Source organism: Ovis canadensis, chromosome 3 (genome assembly GCF_042477335.2).
Source record: "Ovis canadensis isolate MfBH-ARS-UI-01 breed Bighorn chromosome 3, ARS-UI_OviCan_v2, whole genome shotgun sequence".
NCBI classification, from domain to species: Eukaryota; Metazoa; Chordata; class Mammalia; order Artiodactyla; family Bovidae; genus Ovis; species Ovis canadensis.
In genome coordinates, this window is record NC_091247.1 from 153,418,544 (window position 1) to 153,438,642 (window position 20,099).

Here is a 20,099-nt window from a genome sequence, read left to right on the forward strand (position 1 = left end):
TTCTCAAGACGCAGGTCAGGTGGTCTGGTATTCCCATCTCTTTCAGAGTTTTCCACAGTTTGTTGTGATCCACAAAGTCAAAGGCTTTGGCATAGTCAATAAAACAGAAGTAGATGTTTTTCTGGAATTCTCTTGCATTTTGGATGATCCAGCGGATGTTGGCAATTTGATCTCTGGTTCCTCTGCCTTTTCTAAAACCAGCTTGAACATCTGGAAGTTCACAGTTCACATATTGCTGAAGCCTAGCTCGGAGAATTTTGAGCATTACTTTACTAGTATGTGAGATGAGTGCAATTGTGTGGTAGTTTGAGCATTCTTTGGCATTGCCTTTCTTTGGGATTGGAATGAAAACTGACCTTTTCCAGTCCTGTGGCCATTGCTGAGTTTTCCAAATTTGCTGGCATATTGAGTGCAGACTGAAAACAACAATCACAGAAAACTAATCAATCTGATCACATGGACTGCAGCCTTGTTTAGCTCAGTGAAACTATGAGCCATGCTGTGTAGGGTCACCCAAGACAGACAGGGCATTGTGGAGAGTTCTGACACAACATGGTCCACTGGAGAACTGAATTCCAAACCACTTCAGTATTCTTGCCTTGACCCCATGAATAGTATGAAAAGGCCAAAAGATAGGAAACTCCCCCAGTCGATAGGTGCTGAGTATGCTACTGGAGATCAGTGGACAAATAACTCTAGAAAGAATGAAGAGACAAAGCCAAAACAAAAACAACACCAGTTGTGGATGTGACTGGTGATGGAAGTAAGTCCGATGTTATAAAGAGCAATATTGCATAGGAACCTGGAGTGTTAGGTCAATGAATCAAGGCAAATTAGGAGTGGTCAAACAAGAAATTGCAAGAGTGAACATTGAGATTTTAGTAATCAGCGAACTAAAATGGACTGGAATGGGTGAATTTAACTCAGATGACCATTATATCTACTACTGTGGGCAAGAATCTTTTAGAAGAAATCGAGTAGCCATCACAGTCAACAAAAGAGTCCGAAATGCAGTACTTGGATGAAGTCTCAAAAACGACAGAATGATCTCTCTTCGTTTTCAAGGCAAATCATTCAAAATCACATTAATCCAAGTCTGTGCCCTTGAAATTAAAACACGCTTACTCCTTGGAAGGAAAGTTATGACCAAATTAGATGGCGTATTAAAAAGCAGAGATATTCCTTTGCCAACAAGGTCTGTCTAGTCAAGGCTATGGTTTTTCCAGTGGTCATGTATGGATGTGAGAGCTGGACTGTGAAGAAAGCTGAGCACCGAAGAATTGATGCTTTTGAACTGTGGTGTTGGAGAAGCCTCTTGAAAGTCCCTTGGACTGCAAGGAGATCCAACCAGTCCATTCTAAAGGAGACCAATCCTGGGTGTTCATTGGAAGAACTGATGCTGAGGCTGAAACTCCAGTACTTTGGCCACCTCATGTGAAGAGTTGACTCATTGGAAAAGACACTGATGCTGGGAGGGATTGGGGGCAGCAGAAGGGGACGACAGAGGATGAGATGGCTGGATGACATCACTGACTCGATGCACATGAGTTTGGGTGAACTCCAGGAGTTGATGGACAGGGAGGCCTGGAGTGCTGTGATTCATGGGGTCACAAAGACTCGGACACAACTGAGCGACTGAATTGAACTGAACTGAACTGATGCCTAACAAGTAATGCTGAAGAAGTTGAAGTTGAACAGTTCTATGAAGACCTACAAGACCTTCCAGAACTGACACCCCAAAAGATGTCCTTTTCATTATATGGGACTGGATTGCAAAAGTATGAAGGCCAGAGATACCTGGAGTAAGAGGCACATTTGTCCTGGAAGTACAAAACGAAGCAGGGAAAAGAGAATGAACTGGTCATAGCAAACACCCTCTTCCAACAACACAAAAGATGACTCTACACACGGACATCACTAGGTGGTCATTACTGAAATCAGAGTGATTATATACTTGGCAGTCAAAGATGGAGAAGCTCTATACAGTCAGCAAAAACAAGACAGGGAGCTGACTATGGCTCAGATAATGAACTACTTATTGCAAAATTAAGATTTAAATTGAAGAAAATAGGGAAAAGCACTAGACCATTCAGGTATGACCTAAATAAAATCCCTAAAATTATACAGTGGAAGTGACAAATAGATTCAAGGGATTAGATTTGATAGACTGCCTGAAGAACTATGGACGAAGGTTTGTGACATTGTACAGGAGGCAGTGATCAAGACCATCCCCATGAGAAAGAAATGCAAAAAAGCAAATGGTTGTCTGAGGAGCTAAGAAAAGAAGAGATGGGAAAGGCAAAGGAGAAAAGGAAAGATATACCCATTTGAAAGCAGAGTTGCAAAGAACAGCAAGGAGAAATAAGAAAGGCTTCTTCATTGATCAATGCAAAGAAATAGAGGAAAACAAGAGAATGGGAAAGATTAGAGATCTCTTCAAGAAAATTAGAGATACCTAGGGAACATTTCATGCAAAGATGGGCACAAAAAAGGACAGAAATGGTATGGACCTAAGAGAAGCAGAAGATATTAAGAAGATGTAGCAAGAATGCACAGAAGAACTATACAAAAAAGATCTTCATGACCCAGATAACCACCATGGTGTTCTTTTGGCAAAACTCTGTTAGCCTTTGACCTGCTTCATTTTGTACTCGAAGGCCAAACTTGTCTGTACCTCCAAGTAGCTCTTTACTTCCTACTTTTCTATTCTAGTCCCCTATGATTAAAAGGACATTTTGCGTGTGTGTGTGTGTGTGTGTGTTCTAGAAGAATAGCAAGGAGAGATAAGAAAGCCTTCCTAAGTCCTCAGTGTAAAGACATAGAGGAAAATAATAGAATGGGAATAATTAGAGATCTCTTCAAGAAAATTAGAGATACTAAGGGAACATTTCCTGCAAAGATGGGCACAATAAAGGACAGAAATGGTATGGACCTAACATAAACAGAAGCTGTTAAGAAAAGGTGGCAAGAATACACAGAAGAACTATACAAAAATGATCTGAATGACGCAGCTAACCATGACGGTTTGATCACTCACCTAGAGCTCCACATCCTGGAATGTGAAGTCAAAGGCCAGAGGAAGCATCACTATGAACAAAGCTAGTGGAGGTGATGGAATTCTGGTGGAGCTATTTCAAATCCTAAAAAATGATGCTGTGAAAGTGCTGCACTCAATATGTCAGCAAATTTGGAAAACTCAGCAGTGCCCATAGGACTGGAAAAAGTCAGTTTTCATTCCAATCCCAAGGAAAGACAATGCCAAAGAATGCTTAAACTACCACAGAACTGTACTCATATCACATGCTAGCAAAGTAATGCTCAAAATTCTCCAAGCCAGGCTTCAGCAATACGTGAACTGTGAACTTCCTGATGTTCAAGCTGGTTTTAGAAAAGGCCAAGGAACCAGAGTCAATTGCCAACATCTGTTGGATCATCAAAAAAGCAAGAGAGTTCCAGAAAAACATCTACTTCTGTTTTATTGACTATGCCAAAGCCTTTGACTTTGTGGATCACAACAAACTGTGGAAAATTCTGAAAGAGATGGGAATACCAGACCACCTGACCTGCCTCCTGAGAAATCTGTGTGCAGGTCAAGAGGCAACAGTTAGAACTGGACATGGAACAACAGACTGGCTCCAAATCAGGAAAGTAGTATGTCAAGGCTATACACTGTCACACTGCTTATTTAACTTATATGCAGAATACATCATATGAAATGCTGGGCTGGGTGAAGCACAAGCTGGAATCAAGAAATATCAATAACTGGGAGAAATATCAATAACCTCAGATCTGCAGATGACACCACCCTTATGGCAGAAAGCAAAGAAGAGCTAAAGAGCCTCTTGACGAAAGTGAAAGAGGTAAGCAGAAAAAGTTGGCTTAAAACTCAACATTCAGAGAACTAAGATCATGCATCCAGTCCCATCACTTCATGGCAAATAGATGTGGAAACAATGAAAACACTGAGAGACTTTTCTTGGGCTCCATAATCACTGCAGATGGTGACTGCCACCATGAAATTAAAAGATGCTTGCTCCTTTGAAGAAAAGCTATGACCAACCTAGACAGAATATTAAAAAGCAGAGACATTATTTTGCCAGCAAAAGTCTGTCTAGTCAAAGCTAAGGTTTTTCCATTAGTCATGTATGGATGTGAGACTTGGACTATAAAGAAAGCTGAGCACTGAAGAACTGATGTTTTTGAACTGTGGTGTTATTGGAGAAGACTCCTGAGGGTCCCCTGGACTGAAAGGAGATCTAACCAATCCATCGTAAAGGAAAGCAGTCTTTAATCCCATTGGAAGGATTGATGCTGAAGCTGAAACTCCAATCCTTTGGCCACCTGATGCGAAGAACTGACTTACTGGAAAAGACCCTGATGCTGGGAAAGAATGAAGGCAGGAGGAGAATGGGATGACAGAGGATGAAATGGTTGGTTGGCATCACCAACTTGATGGACATGAGTTTGAGTAAGCTCTGGGAGTTGGTGATAGGGAAACGGGTATGCTTCAGTCCATGGGGTTACAAAGAGTTGGACACTACTGAGCAACTGAACTAACTGACAGCACACACTCTTATATGTGGAAAGGATGTTCATTACATAATTACAAGTTGAAAAAACATTATGAAGAGCAAGTATGAAGTATTATAAGAACATATCTAAGGGGTCTTATTTAGATTGAAAAGTCAAGGAGAGGCTTCAAAAGCACTGACATGTTTAAGCTGATGCCTAACAGAATATATTAATATAAATGTCCTGAAGCAGAAAAGAGACCAGTCAGCTAAGGAAGTCGCATGTCAATGTGTGGTGAGAGAGGAACACTAGAAGTTGGAAATGTAGGCAGAAGCTATATCACACAGGGCCTGAGGCCACCATAAGTAGTTTAGATTCTAAAGCAAAAGAGGAAACCACTGAATAATCAAACACAGGAATAACATCATTCAGTTTAAGCTTTCAAAAGATCATAATGATTGCTAACTGGAAAAAAAGTAGGGCAAGAGTAGAAGTAGATCTCTTGAGCAACAACCATAATAATTTAAGAACAAGATGATGAAACCTTAGACTAGTGTACTGACACTTGGTAGGTGAGAGAAGTAGATAAATATGCAATTTATTTTGCAGGTAGAATTGATTGGATAAAGTGATGAAATGAATATGGTTATGAAGGCAGGTGAGACTGAGATGCCAAACTAAAGTCTCTGGCAACAACTGCGTGGGTAGAAAACTACCCACTCAGTTCAGTTCAGTCGCTCAGGCGTGTCCCACTACTGATCTACTACTATGAGAACTATCAGGAAAACTGATATAAGGAGATTAGGGGGTGTTCAGCTTTTTGTGAAATATCTAAGAAGATATCCAATAAGAAATTGGATACTTAATTAAGGATCTCAGCTGAATTCATAAAATTGAGAATTACCATCAACCAGGCAATAGTATAAAAAGTCACTGGAATATATAACATCATCTAGAATTTGGAGTGTAAGTTAAGAGAAGAGAAGGGTCCTGAAGCAAACCCTAAATTACAATTCATATACAGGGAAAGGTGGAAGAGAAGTGGGCAAAGGCATAAAGAGGCATACAGAGAGGTATGAAGGAAACTAAGATAGTGTGCATCACAAAAGCAGAGAAGAAAATGTTTCAAGAAAAGGAAATAGTTATTTCTATTAATATGGCTAGAAATTCTTGTAAAATAAAAACTGAAAACTGCCCGATGAATTTGGCACCATTAGAGGTCACTAGTGTCCTTCCTTGGCAAGAGCAGTTTGGATAGCAAGCTAGAGACAAAAGGTAGATGAAAAGAAGGAAAAATTAATGGAGAACTGCATTTAAACATGTGATTTGTGAGAAATCCACTCAGAATATGATGCAACTCCAATTATTCAGATTATAGTTCCCACTCAGCACTAAACATGTCACTCCCATTATTCAGATTATATTTTATAGTTTTCTTTATATAAGCCTTGAGACTTTCTCTTTGTATGTATTATTGGTTGTTTAAGATTTTCAATTATTGTGAATGGGTTCTTCTAAAAACTCTTTTAAAAGAAACACACATTTACTATATATATATGTATATACACACACACACATCTTAATATGACTGTATTTTGTAAATAACAATGAACATGTTATAAACACGAATGTATGATGCTTCATAAAGGTAAATGAATGATGCCCACATATTAATTTACATTCTTAATATTTTCACATTTACATTTATTTTCACTATTATCTCAACTTTTTTTCACAATGAAAAGGTAAACTATAAGAAATACAAATTATTCTAAATTAGTACAGCATATGTTAACAAGCAAAAAAAGAACATAACTTACCATCTCTGAACTAGAACTGAAACAACTACTATCTGTTGGCCTTGGAGAATAACTGGAAGACTGACTACTCTGTGAAGAATCAAGATCTGAAAAAAAGATTTAATTTTCCAAGTTTAATCTATGGCCATACCACCCTGAACGCGCCTGATCTCGTCTAATTTTCCAAGTTTATTAAGGTACCATATATTTGCTAATTTCTGAAGACTAGTATGTATTAATATATACACAGGCAGAAAATAGCTGTTGGTAAATAAGTTCAGTTAACATACTACAGAACATTTTAAAAGTTAAAATTTTGGATATGTGGCAGCTTGCATTTGACAGGGTATGTTGAATTTATTCTCCATGTATCTGCCTTCCAATGCAAGACATGTGGGTTCTATCATTGAGTCAGGAAGATCCTCTAGAGAAGGAAATGACAACCCATTCCAGTATTCTTGTTTGGGACATCCTATGGATAAAGGAACCTGGCGGGCTATAGTCCATGGGGTCGCAAGAGAGTTGGACATGACTTAGTGACTAAAACAACAACAATAACAACAAAATGTGTATTTACAAGTAAAACAAGGGGAGGAAACATAAGGGAAGAAACGAGAACAGAGAAACTGAACTTTTTTTTTTCCAATATAATGAACCTTTATGAACAAACAAAATGTCAGTCCACAGGAAGAAGGATAAGCCAAGGTACCAGACATTTGCTAATTTAGTAAATGAAATTTCACCATACAACTAAAATTATATTTAACCTATGATTTCATAACTGTAGAATTTTAAAGCTATTTGTGAATTCAAAATTAATATAAAAATATATCTTTTGACATTTGATGACTGTAACACTTTATTTTTTAAAAAACTGTATTTCAAAAATTAAAGCACCTGGTATGTTATCCATTATCTGCTTAATATGTTCTCTTATGATTCCAAGAAAAGTTTAAAAATGGGCCTTATAAGTAGGTCCTGACTCCCTAGAACACATAAATACAATACTATATATAGATGAGCAGTAGGTTCAACCATTCCTCTTCTTGCTTGTAAAAGTGATTTTGCTATTTAAAAAAAGCAAAAGGTAATGGAATATGGTGCAACAACATAAATAAATCACATGCCCTCCTATATACAGCAGACCATGACTACTATTCATACCTCAGATTGGATTTGGCGCCTTCTGTAACAGAACCTGTCAGTCAGCTGAGGTAGAGAGAACTTAGGTAAATTCAGTTACCCTCAGTTCATCATTCTAGAAGGAATGTATATCCTCACAAAGTTCTTCTTAACAGTGGAAAGCAGAGAGCAGAACAGTAGGATTTTACTAACAACATGAACTAAGGCTATTCCCCCACAATAAGGTCCATTCAATTCATAAGTACAGTAAACCTACAGTTATTAGTAGAGAAGATAAATGTCTATTAAATGAATGTAGACTAAAATGTAAATTCAAGACTTGAGTTATTAAGGCACTGTAATAGTTTTTAGGAATACATGGCCATAATGCTCAAAGGACTCAGCATTTTGAGATGAAGAAAAACACAGTTTTTAAAAATAGTCACTTTTTGATTGGGTCGTTCATTTTTCTGGAGTTGAGCTGCATAAATTGCTTGTATATTTTTGAGATTAGTTGTTTGTCAGTTGCTTCATTTGCTATTGTTTTCTCCCATTCAGAAGGAGGTCTTTTCACCTTACTTATAGTTTCCTTTGTTGTGCAGAAGCTTTTAATTTTAATTAGATCCCATTTGTTTATTTTTGCTTTTATTTCCAGTATTCTGGGAGGTAGATCATAGAGGATCCTGCTGTGATTTATGTCAGAGAGTGTTTTGCCTATGTTCTCCTCTAGGAGTTAATGAGGTACCATTTCACACCAGTCAGAATGGCTGCGATCCAAAAGTCTACAAGCAATAAATGCTGGAGAGGATGTGGAGAAAAGGGAACCCTCTTACACTGTTGGTGGGAATGCAAACTAGTACAGCCACTATGGAAAACAGTGCGGAGATTCCTTAAAAAATTGCAAATAGAACTGCCTTATGACCCAGCAATCCCACTGCTGGGCATACACACTGAGGAAACCAGAATTGAAAGAGACACATGTACCCCAATGTTCATTGCAGCACTGTTTATAATAGCCAGGACATGGAAACAACCTAGATGTCCATCAGCAGATGAATGGATAAGAGAGCTGTGGTACATATAAACAATGGAGTATTACTCAGCCATTAAAAGGAATAAATTTGAATCCGTTCTAATGAGGTGGATGAAACTGGAGCCGATATACAGAGTGAAGTAAGCCAGAAAGAAAAACACCAATACAGTATACTGACACATATATATGGAATTTAGAAAGATGGTAATGATGACCCTGTATGCAAGACAGCAAAAGAGACACAGATGTATAGAACAGACTTTTGGACTGTGAGGGAGAGGGAGAGGGTGGGATGATTTGGGAGAATGGCATTGAAACATATATACTATCATGTAAGAAATGAAGCACCAGTCTATGTTCGATACAAGATACAGGATGCTTGGGGCTGGTGCATAGGGATGATCCAGAGAGATGATATGGGGTGGGAGGTGGGAGGGGGATTTAGGATTGGGAGCTCATATACACCCGTGGTAGATTCATGTCAATGTATGGCAAAACCAATACAGTATTGTAAAGTAAAATAAAGTAAAAATAAAATTTAAAAAATAAAAATAAAAATAGTCACAAAGTTAGGTGCAACAATAAAAGTGATAGAAGATACAAAAGCAGTAGAGACCTAAGTGTGATGAGTTCTAGGGAAAGAGATTTGGTGAATAGTAATAAAGAAAGCACAAGATAAAGAATAGGTTTTATAAGATGAATAAGCAAGTTCCCAAAAGACAAAATGTAAAATATTATATGTGATGGGGGAAAAGAAAGTGTAGAAGTGCACTTCAATACTAAGGAAATTTTAGACTGTCTACCAAGGCATCTAATTGGGGATTATTTAAACAAGGGTAAAATGTATGAAAACATAGATCATTGGGAGATTAACTCAACAACCAAGTTGTGAGGCGATGAAGATCTGCAATAAAACAGTGAGATTTGGTTGAAGAGGCAAGTGGTCCAAATTTCAAGACAGTTTTCAAATACCCTCAATTTTTATTATAAACTTAAAAAAATTCTGGCAATCTGATAGAACATTAATTCCAAAATGTGAGAAAGATTACACATGCACATACACACACATATATTATATAGGCCAATCTCACCAACAGCATCAATGCAAAAATTGTATATGAGTTAAAATTTTAAAATATAAAATTAAAAAATAAGAAGAGCAAACTTAATCATAAAGCATCATGATTTGGTGGGATTTATTTTAGGAATGCTAGGATGGTCCATATCACAAAATCCTTTGGCAAAATTCACTGTCTTAAAAGCCCTACACAACAATTATATATCACCTCTCACCCATTAAAATGGCCACTTATTGTAAAAAATGAAAATAATAAGCGTTGGTACAGATTTCAAGAAATTGGAACCCTGGTGCATTATTGCTGGGAATGCACAAAGGTATAGCTGATATGGAAAACAGAAGACTCCATGCTTCCACTATAGAGGGCACAGGTTCAGTCCCTGGTTGGGGTATTAAGATCCCACTTGTTACGTGGTCTCTTTTCCCCCCAAGAAAACCCTTTTCCTTGGAGTTGATTTTAAAGTTATATATGAAAATAATCAAAACTAACCAGAAAAATCTTTAAAAAGTGCAAAGGGAGGTGTAACTTAGAAATTAAACATTGTTTTCGCTGTTTAATTGCTAAGTTGTGTCTGATTCTTTTGTAGCCTGCTAGGCTCCTCTGTCCTGGGATTTCCCAGCAAGAATACTGGAGGGGGTTGCCATTTCTTTCACAGTATAAAGTAATTATAATAAAAATAATGTGATATTAGCACATGTGAAATAGGAAGCTCAATGGAATGGTAAAGAAGTCCACAGAACAGACTGAAGTATATATGGAAAACTGACACAAGAAGGTAGTATTACAAATACCTAGGAGAAAGATGCATTTTTTAAAAACTTGAATCAGGATAAACTCCTAAATCAGGATAAATTATCAGCGCAAAAAAATACAATATCATACCAATACTAGAAGAAAATATAAGTGAATTCATTTGTAACCAGGGAGTGTGATGAGTCTTTCTAATTAAATCCAAAAGTATAAAAGATAAGATTGATAACATTACATAAAAAATGTTTAGCCTTTTGCAAGGCAGGAGATACCATAAGCAAAGTAAAAACAAACAAATCGAAAATTAATAATAAACTAGGTGAAAATATTTGTGACACATCACAAAGAGCTAAATCTCTTTAATATATGAAGACCTCTTAAATATCAAGAAAAACATGTAAAAACTCAATGCTCCTAGGACGCAAATGACGTTCACAGAAAAAAAGAAAATCACAAATAACCATTACACATTTTCAAAAGATGCTAAACTTCACTCAAGGACAGGAAGTACAAACTGAAACTTCCATCTCTCTATTTTTATAAGATTCACAAAAATTCTTAAGTTGGACTACAATCACTATTAGTGAGGCTGTGGAATAAAAATCACATTTATGATAGGATTGCAAAATGATGCAATGGGGAATTCAGCAATCTCTATCAAAAACAGATTTTGGCAATAACTATCAAAACAAAAAAAAGCCACAAAAACTCCACAATGTATCTCCTCTTTCATTCAGCAATCCCATTTCTAGAAATTGTCCTGAAAATGCACCTCTACAATTAAGAAATGTGTGCTCAAAGTTGTTCACTGAACATTGCAAAAATGAGATACCAGAATCAATTCAGATGCCCAGGAACAGGGCACTGTCTGAGTAAACCATAGATCATCCCCATAATGGATTACTAAATGGACATAAATAAAGGGTTAATAAATGCCTAATACTGATATAAGGAAACCTACAGAAAATTTATTAAATAAATCCATTTAATTTATGTATAAAACACACTGTATTAAGATATCCTACATTACATTTAGAGTGAGAAGGGCAGGGAAACAAGACACACATATATGCGCATTTATACACTTTTAGGCTTTATTTTGGGCTTTCCTGGTAGCTTGGCTGGTAAAGAATCCACCTGCAAAGTTGGAGACCCTGGTTCAATTCCTGGGTCGGAAGATCCCATTGAGAAGGGATAGGTTACCCACTCTAGTATTCCTGGGCTTCCCTGGTGGCTCAGACAGTAAAGAATCCTCCTGCAATGTTGGAGACCTGGGTTCAATCCCTGGGTTGGGAAGATCCCCTGGAGGAGGCATGACAACCCACTCCAGTATTCTTGCCTGGAGAATCCCCATGGACATAAGAGCCTGGCAGGCTACAGTCCATGGGATTGCAGACAGCTGGACGTGACTGAGTGACTAAGCACAGCAGAGTGCATATCATATGAACTGGCCAATTCTACTTCTAGAAATAAATCCTAGAAGAATTTTTTATATATGTGTGCCAGAAGTGTCAAGATTTGCTAAAGTAGCATTGTTTATCATAGCAAAATATTCCAAACAACTTAAATAATTGTTGCCAAAGATGTATAAATCGTGTTATGTTCATACAATAGAAGGCTGTACAGCAGAAAATAAATGATGAGATGTATTAAAGTCACAAGTGTCAGCGTGATTGAATCTCAAAACATACTTCTAGGTGAACACACACACACAAAAGTAAGTCACAGAAAAATATAGAGATTTTGCCTCAATTTGTCACAGAAAGCTCCAAACCAAGCAATCGGAAAACTACATGCTAAGTCACTTCAGTTATGTCCGACTCTGTACGACCCCATAGATGGCAGCCCACCAGGCTCCCCTGTCCCCGGGATTCTCCAGGCAAGAACATTGGAGTGGGTTGCCATTTCCTTCTCCAATGCATGAAAGTGAAAAGTGAAAGTGAAGTTGCTCGGTCGTGTCTGACTCTTAGCGACCCCATGGACCGCAGCCTACCAGGCTCCTCCATCCATGGGATTTTCCAGGCAAGAGTACTGGAGTAGGGTGCCATTGCCTTCTCCGAAAGTCTACATGTGCTATCATAAAAACAAAATTCAGGATAATAGTTGCCTCTAGAAGGCAGGATAGGAAATACAACGGAGAAAGTATACAAAAGTATTATGTATTACTTTTTAAATTTTTTTTTACTTTTTTTAAAATATAAATTTATTTATTTTAATTGGAGGCTCATTACATTATAATGTTGTATTGGTTTTGCCATACATCATCATGAATCCACCACAGGTGTACACATGTTCCCCATCCCAAACCCCCCTCCCACCTCCCTCCCTGTACCATCCCTCCGGGTCATCCCAGTGCACCAGCCCCAAGCATACTGTATCCTGCATCGAACCTGGACTGCCGATTCGTTTCATTTATGATATTATACATATTTCAATGCTATTCCCTCTCCCTTTCCCTTCCCTCTCCCACAAACAAGGGAATAAAAAGGTGTCTTTTTTAAAAAATCATTCACTAAGCAGTACATATATGTTATACATACTCATCTTGTATAACATTTTATAAAAGATGAAGTTAATTTTAAGGGGCCAATTATGTAATATATTCTAAGATACTTATAAAATACATTTGCTGGCAAAACTCTAAGAAAAAACCAAAACTTAAAGTTTAACTGATTTTTGGGGATTTCTCCTTGGTGGTCCGGTGACTGAGTCCAGACTCACAGTGCAGGGGGTCTGGGTTTGGTCAGGGAACTAGATACTACATGCCACACTAAAAGATCCTGTGTGCTACAACTAATTCTGGAACACCCAAATTAAAAAAAAAAAAGATTCAAAATTTAACTGATTTCTGCTAAAATGTTATTTTTAAAAGAATAAAATTCACTTATAGTTACACTGACAAGTTTTCCTAGTAGATGTTGTCCCATCTTTGAAAGAATACATTCCTCCTTCTTCTATCAGAATCTAGAAGAAAAACAAAATTTTAACAGCTCCCAAGTATATACCATAATATCTACTTATAGCTACCTTTTAACCACACCAACTCAACTTATAGCACTCATCTTTCATATTACTTTAATTGAACAAAGATGATCATAAAACTGCAAAGAAAAATCTACCTGTGATGAACAGTAATTGAAACAAAATTTAAATTGGTTTAGAAACAGAAAGCAACAGAACAGACATTTGCCAGGAAATAAATTACTGACAAAAAGGAGAGACTTTGGGTAATCTTAGTAAATGCAGTTGAAAAAAGACAAAGATATTAAAGCAATTTGGATATCTATTCCATTATTCTCTTTTTAATCTCTTAAGTTGGATATCAGTTCATTTAATTTCAGATTTTTTTAAAATAATAAAAGCTCTTAAAGGTATAAATTTTCTGTGGAATACACCACTGGTTTTGATTTTCATCAGTTTTTGTATTTGCATTTTCTTTTCCTTTTTCTTTGTTAAACCCCCAGTATTTCTTAATTTCCAACAAGGTAAGCGAGGTTAGGGCTTCCCTGATGGGAAAGGGAAGGGGAAGTCGCTCAGTCGTGTCCGACTCTTTGCGACCCGATGGACTGTAGCTTACCAGGCTTCTCAGTCCATGGGATTTTCCAGGCAAGAGTACTGGAGTGGGTTGCTATTTCCTTCTCCAGGGGATCTTCCTGACCCAGGGATCAAACCCGGGTCTCCCGCATTGTAGGCAGACGCTCTACCCACTGAGCCACCAGGGAAAAATTCACCTTCAAGGCAGGAGACAAGGGTTCTATCCTTGGGTCAGGAAGATCCTCTGGAGAAGAAAAAGGCAACCCATTCAGTATTCTTGCCTGGGAAATCCCATGGACAGAGGAGCCTGGAAGGCTACAGTCCATGCGGTCACTAAAGAGTTGGACATGACTTAGTAACTGAACAGCAACAACAAGGAGGGAAGCACCTTTCGTTGTTGCTGTTCATCTCTACTTAAATGAATTTTTATTAGAGAATCTGGCTATGAATCTTTTCAAACATGAGGATCTTATGGATTTTTATGGCTTACTATATGAATTATGTTTGTAAATATACCATAGACTTATAGAAAATAAACATTATCTGTTGGTAGGATATAGTTTTTTAGATAGATAGGTAGTATAAAAGAGAAACTGTCTAGCTGCTCACTGAACCTGTTTCTCTTAGGCATACAGCTAAACTTCGTTTCTTAGCCTTCCTTAGAGTTGATTAGAATGAGCTATTTAAGTTCTGGTTACGGGCAAAAGTGGTGCACACCACTACCAGTCTCGGCTATAAAATTTTTCTCCATAATCCTCCATTTTCTTTCCCCTCTGATATCAACATACAGTGCAAACATGGACGCTTACCAGTTAAAGACAGCAGACTCCCTACCAGCTCAGGGTCCTGAATAACTTTATAGAGCACAGCCTCTTCTCTAACCCCATTATTCAAACATTTTAAAAAGTCTTGTAAATTCAGTTCTTAACACATTCAAGCTTCAAATGTGCACCAGAAACCCACAAGCTGAAAAAGCTACAGAGACCCAAGAGTAGGCATATACTCCTATACAAACTTCAGCTCTTTTGATAGAGAATAACAGAAAAAGAAGATCAGACCAAATAGAAAAACAAAACAAAACACTTAAATATTCAAGGAATTTCCCCCATCCTCCAGTTCAACAAGTGTTCACAATGTCTGCCCAGAAGGACTTCATAATTGGTATGGATCAGTAAGTTTTTGTCTCCTCTTCTCTTTTCCAAATGGGCATTTTAGTGCATTTATACTGTCCTTGCCCTACTATAATTTCTGTCATATATATATATATATATCTTTTCCTGTCATTTTATTTTCAACCTTTATTATGATGTTCTATATGTTTCCTGAAAAATATGTAGATTTTTTTCTTCTCAATTTGATATTCCTTGAATCTTGGTAAGAAAAATCAGCTTTTTTATAAAATTTAATGTATTAATTACTAAGCAGGATTCATTCCTTACCTTTACTGTTTATGTAGAAATGTTATTTCACTTTTTTCCCACCTTGTTCTACTGTGACATGCCCTCTCTTTTACATTCTGACATTCTTCCATCTGTCTCCATTTCTCCAGTGATTATCTTCCCATTTTAAACAAACATATTTAAACTGTATTCCTCCACTATTTCAAAATTTCATAGGCTGCAGTTAAAGATGGCAATGTAGGAGGATCTTGAACTTCCTTCCTTCCATGGACACACTGAATCTAAGCTACATACAGAACAATTTCTTCCAGCCCCACCCCCTCATTCCCACCTCCCACCAAAGAAACAACTACTTCAGTTCAGTTGCTTAGTTGTATTCGACTCTTTGCAACCCCATGTACTGCAGCACGCCAGTCTTCCCTGTCCATCACCAACTCCCAGAGCTTACTCAGACTCATGTCCATCAAGCTGGTGATGCCATCCAACCATCTCATCTTCTGTTATTCCCTTCTCCTCCTGCCTTCAATCTTTCCCAGCATCAGGGTCTTTTCCAATGAGTCAGTTCTTCTCATCAGGTGGCCACAGTATTAAGAGTTTCTGCTTCAGCATCCATCATCCCAATGAATATTCAGGACTGATTTCCTTTAGGATCGACTGGTTTAATTTCCATATAGTCCAAGGGACTCTCAAGAGTCTTCTCCAACATGACAGTTCAAAAGCATAAATTCTTTGGCGCTCAGCTTTCTTCATAGTCCCAACTCTCACATCCATACATGACTACTGGAAAATCCGTAACTTTGAATATATGGACCTTTGTCGGCAAAGTGAGTGAATGAGTGAAAGTCGTTCAGTCGTGTCCAACTCTTTGCAGCCCCATGGACTATACAGTCCATGGAATTCTTCAGGCCAGATTACTGGAGTGGGTAGCCTTTCCCTTCTCCAGGTGATCTTTCTAATCCAGGGATTGAACCCAGGTATCCCACATTGCAGGCAGATTCTTTACTAGCTGAGCCACAAAAGAAGCCTAAGAATACTGGAGTGGGTAGCCTATCCCTTCTCCAGCATGTCTTCCCAACCCAGGAATCGAACCAGGGTCTTCTGCATTGCAGGCGGATTCTTACCAACGGAGCTATCAGGCATGCCCTGGCAAAGTGATGCCTCTAAATTTTTTCTTGGGCTCCAAAATCACTGCAGATGGTGACTGCAGCCATGAAATTAAAAGATGCTTCCTTCTTGGATGAATAGCTATGACCAATCTAGACAGCATATTTTCATCCAAGGAGCCAACATCTTTTAATTTCACAGCTGCAGTCATCATCTGCAGTGATTTTGGAGCCCAAGAAAATAAAATCTCACACTATTTCCATTGTTACTCCATCTTTTCACTATGAAGTGATGGGACTGTATTCAATGATCTTTGTGTTTTGAATGTTGTGTTTTAAGCCAACATTTTCATCTTTCTCTTTCACTTTCATCAAGAGGCTCTTTAGCTTTTCTTCGCTTTCTGCCATAAGAGTGGTATCATCTGCGTACCTGAGGTTATTGATATTCCTCCCAGAAATCTTGATTTCATGTGGTGCTTTATTCAGCCCAGCATTTCACATAATGTTCTCTGCATATAAGTTAAATAATCAGAGTGACAATATACAACCTGGATGTACTCCTTTCCCAATTTGGAAACAGTCCGTTGTTCCATGACCGGTTCTAACTGTTGCCTCTTGACCTGCATACAGGTTTCTCAGGAAGCAGGTCAGGTGGTTTGGTATTCCCATCTCTTGAAGAATTTTCCACAGTTTGTTGTGATCCACACAGTCAAAGTCTTTGGCATAGTCAATAAAGCAGAAGTAGATGATTTTCTGGAACTCTCTTGCTTTTTTGATGATCCAACAGATGTTGGCAATTTGATCTCTGGTTCCTCTGCCTTTTCTAAATCCAGCTTGAACATCTGGAAGTTCCCAGTTCACATACTGTTTAAACCTGGTTTGGAAAAATTTGAACATTACTTTGCTAGTGTGTGAGAAGAGTGCAGTTGTGTGGCAGTTTGAGCATTCTTTGACATTGCCTTTCTTTGGGATGGAATGAAAACTGACCTTTTCCAGTCCTATGGCCACTGCTGAGTTTTCCAAATTTGTTGGCCTCTTGAGTGCTGTACTTTCACAGCATCATCTTTTAGGACTTTAAATAGCTCCACTGGAATTCCATCACCTCCACTAGCTTTGTTCATAGTGATGCTTCCTAAGGCCCACTTGACTTCACGTTCCAGGATGTGGAGCTCTAGGTGAGTGATCAAACCGTCATGGTTATCTGGGTCATTCAGATCATTTTTGTATAGTTCTTCTGCGTATTCTTGCTACCTCTTAACAGCCTCTGTTTATGTTAGGTCCATACCATTTCTGTCCTTTATTGTGCCCATCTTTGCATGAAATGTTCCCTTGATATCTCTAATTTTCTTGAAGAGATCTCTAATTTTTTCCATTCTACAGTTTTCCTTTGTTTCTTTGCACTGATCACTTAGGAAGGTTTTCTTATCTCTTCTTGCTATTCTTCTAGAACTTACATAAAAAAAAATGTCCTTTTCATCATAGGGACTACTAGAATAAAAAAGTAGGAAGTCAAGAGCCACCTGGAGGTACAGGCTGGCGTAAAAGAAGCACATCAAAGGCTAACAGAGTTTTGCCAAACCAACATGCAGGTCATAGCAAACACCCTCTTTCAACAACACAAGAGATGACTCTACACATGGACATCACCAGATGGTGAAAACCGAAATCCAATTGATTATATTCTTTGCTGCTAAAGATGGAGAAGCTCTATACAGTCAGCAAAAACAAGACCAAGAGCTGATTGTGGCTCAGATCATGAACTCATTTATTGTAAAATTCAGACTTAAATGAAGAAAGTAGGGAAAACCACTATACCATTAATGTATGAACTTAATCAAATCCCTTATGATTATACATTGGAAGTGACAGATTCAAGAGATTATATCTGGTAGACTGAGTGCCTGAAGAACTATGGATGGAGGTTTGTGACTTTGTACAGGAGGCAGTGATCAAGTCCATCCCCAAGAAAAAGAAGTGCAAAAATGCACAATGGTTGTCTGAGCATGCCTTACAAATCACTGAGGAAGGAAGAGAAGCAAAAAGCAAAGGAGAAAAGTAAAGATATACCCATCTGAAAGAAACAACTAGCTAAGAGCCAAATTGAGGAAATGTAAACGTATTGGACTGGAAGAATCACAAGCTGGAATCAAGACTGCCAGGAGAAATATCAACAACATCAGATATGCAGATGACACCACCCTTATGGCAGAAAGTGAAGAGGATCTAAAAAGCCTCTTGATGAAAGTGAAAGAGAGTGAAAAAGTTGGCTTAAAGCTCAACATTCAGAAAATGAAGATCATGGCATCCGGTCCCATCACTTCATGGGAAATAGATGGGCAAACAGTGGAAACAGTGTCAGACTTTATTTTAGGGGGCTCCAAAATCACTGCAGATGGTGACTGCAGCCATGAAATTAAAAGACATTTACTCCTTGGAAGGAAAGTTATGATCAACCTATACTGCATATTGAAAAGCAGAGACATTACTTTGCCGACTAAGGTCCATCTAGTCAAGGCTATGGTTTTTCCAGTAGTCTTGTATGCATGTGAGAGTTGGACTGTGAAGAAGGCTGAGCGCCGAAGAATTGATGCTTTTGAACTGTGGTGCTGGAGAATACTCTTGAGAGTCCCTTGGACTGCAAGGAGATCCAACCAGTCCATTCTGAAGGAGATCAGCCCTGGGATTGCTTTGGAAGGAATGATGCTAAAGCTGACACTCCAGGACTTTGGCCACCTCATGCGAAGTGTTGACTCATTGGAAAAGACTCTGATGCTGGGAAGGATTGGGGGCAGGAGGAGAAGGGGATGACAGAGGATGAGATGGCTGGATGGCATCACTGACTCGATGGACGCGACTCTGAGTGAACTCCGGGAGTTGGTGATGGACAGGGAGGCCTGGTGTGCTGCAATTCATGGGGTCGCAAAGAGTCAGACACAACTGAGCGTCTGAACTGAACTGAACTGAAACGTATTGGCTAGATTAGAAAAAAAAAAAAAAACACCTCATATTGAGGCAGGTAGAACAGGCTGAGATCAATCTTAGATTACTCTGAGACACCATAAACCTCACCCCAGGTGTAGCAACTCACAATCAGGAAGGAACCTACAACTGAAAGTGTTTTCATTAAGAGCTAATGGTTTGAACCTTATATTTGATTCCTGGGAGATGAGCCTCCTAAATACCAAGCTTTGAAAGCCAGTAAAGTCTGTGTCCATGAGATCCAGTTCTCAAAGGGTTTACACAAGCTCCATGTGACTACTATCTAGGGCTTAGAATACAGGCAGCCCACTGACACACTCAATCTTTCTGTGAAAGAAGCCTATTAGTTTATCTTCATAGATGTGGCCTTAACAGAAGGCTTCTGATTAAACTCACATCTAAGGGAAGGCTGTAATTCTCTCCAGGGACCTCAGAGTCTAGGCATTATCTTCATGCTTCTTCTGCTTTGATCTAGGTCACCAGTATCTCCCAGAGATGAGATTATACACATAGCTGGTACCCTAGCTTTCGTGGTTTCCATCCTTTGTCTGCCTGGATCTGGTAGCCAGTGCATCTTATACTCAGAGGTCCTGTAGCACTGTAACAAATGGAGAAATAGTTCTCAGTCATTCCCCTCAGAACACAGCACAGAGGCAGCAGACTGAAACATACCCTCAAATCTTTCTGTGAAAGAGGCTTACTTGTTTATCTTAAATCTTCAGCCTCAGGCACAGGATTCTTATTTGATACACTTTTAGAGGCATACTGAAATACATTTCGAAGACTAC

The 20,099-nt window shown here is 38.4% G+C and overlaps 1 protein-coding gene across 1 annotated transcript in view; it reads right to left on the minus strand.

Annotated features, from left to right (window-relative positions):
* The window catches only part of REDIC1 (regulator of DNA class I crossover intermediates 1), a 92,103-nt gene that overhangs the window by 3,984 nt on the left and 68,020 nt on the right, over positions 1-20,099 (minus strand). Inside the window, 2 exon segments of the mRNA XM_069584616.1 lie at positions 6,333-6,418; positions 13,196-13,259. Of these exon segments, the coding sequence (XP_069440717.1) occupies positions 6,333-6,418; positions 13,196-13,259 (150 nt within the window).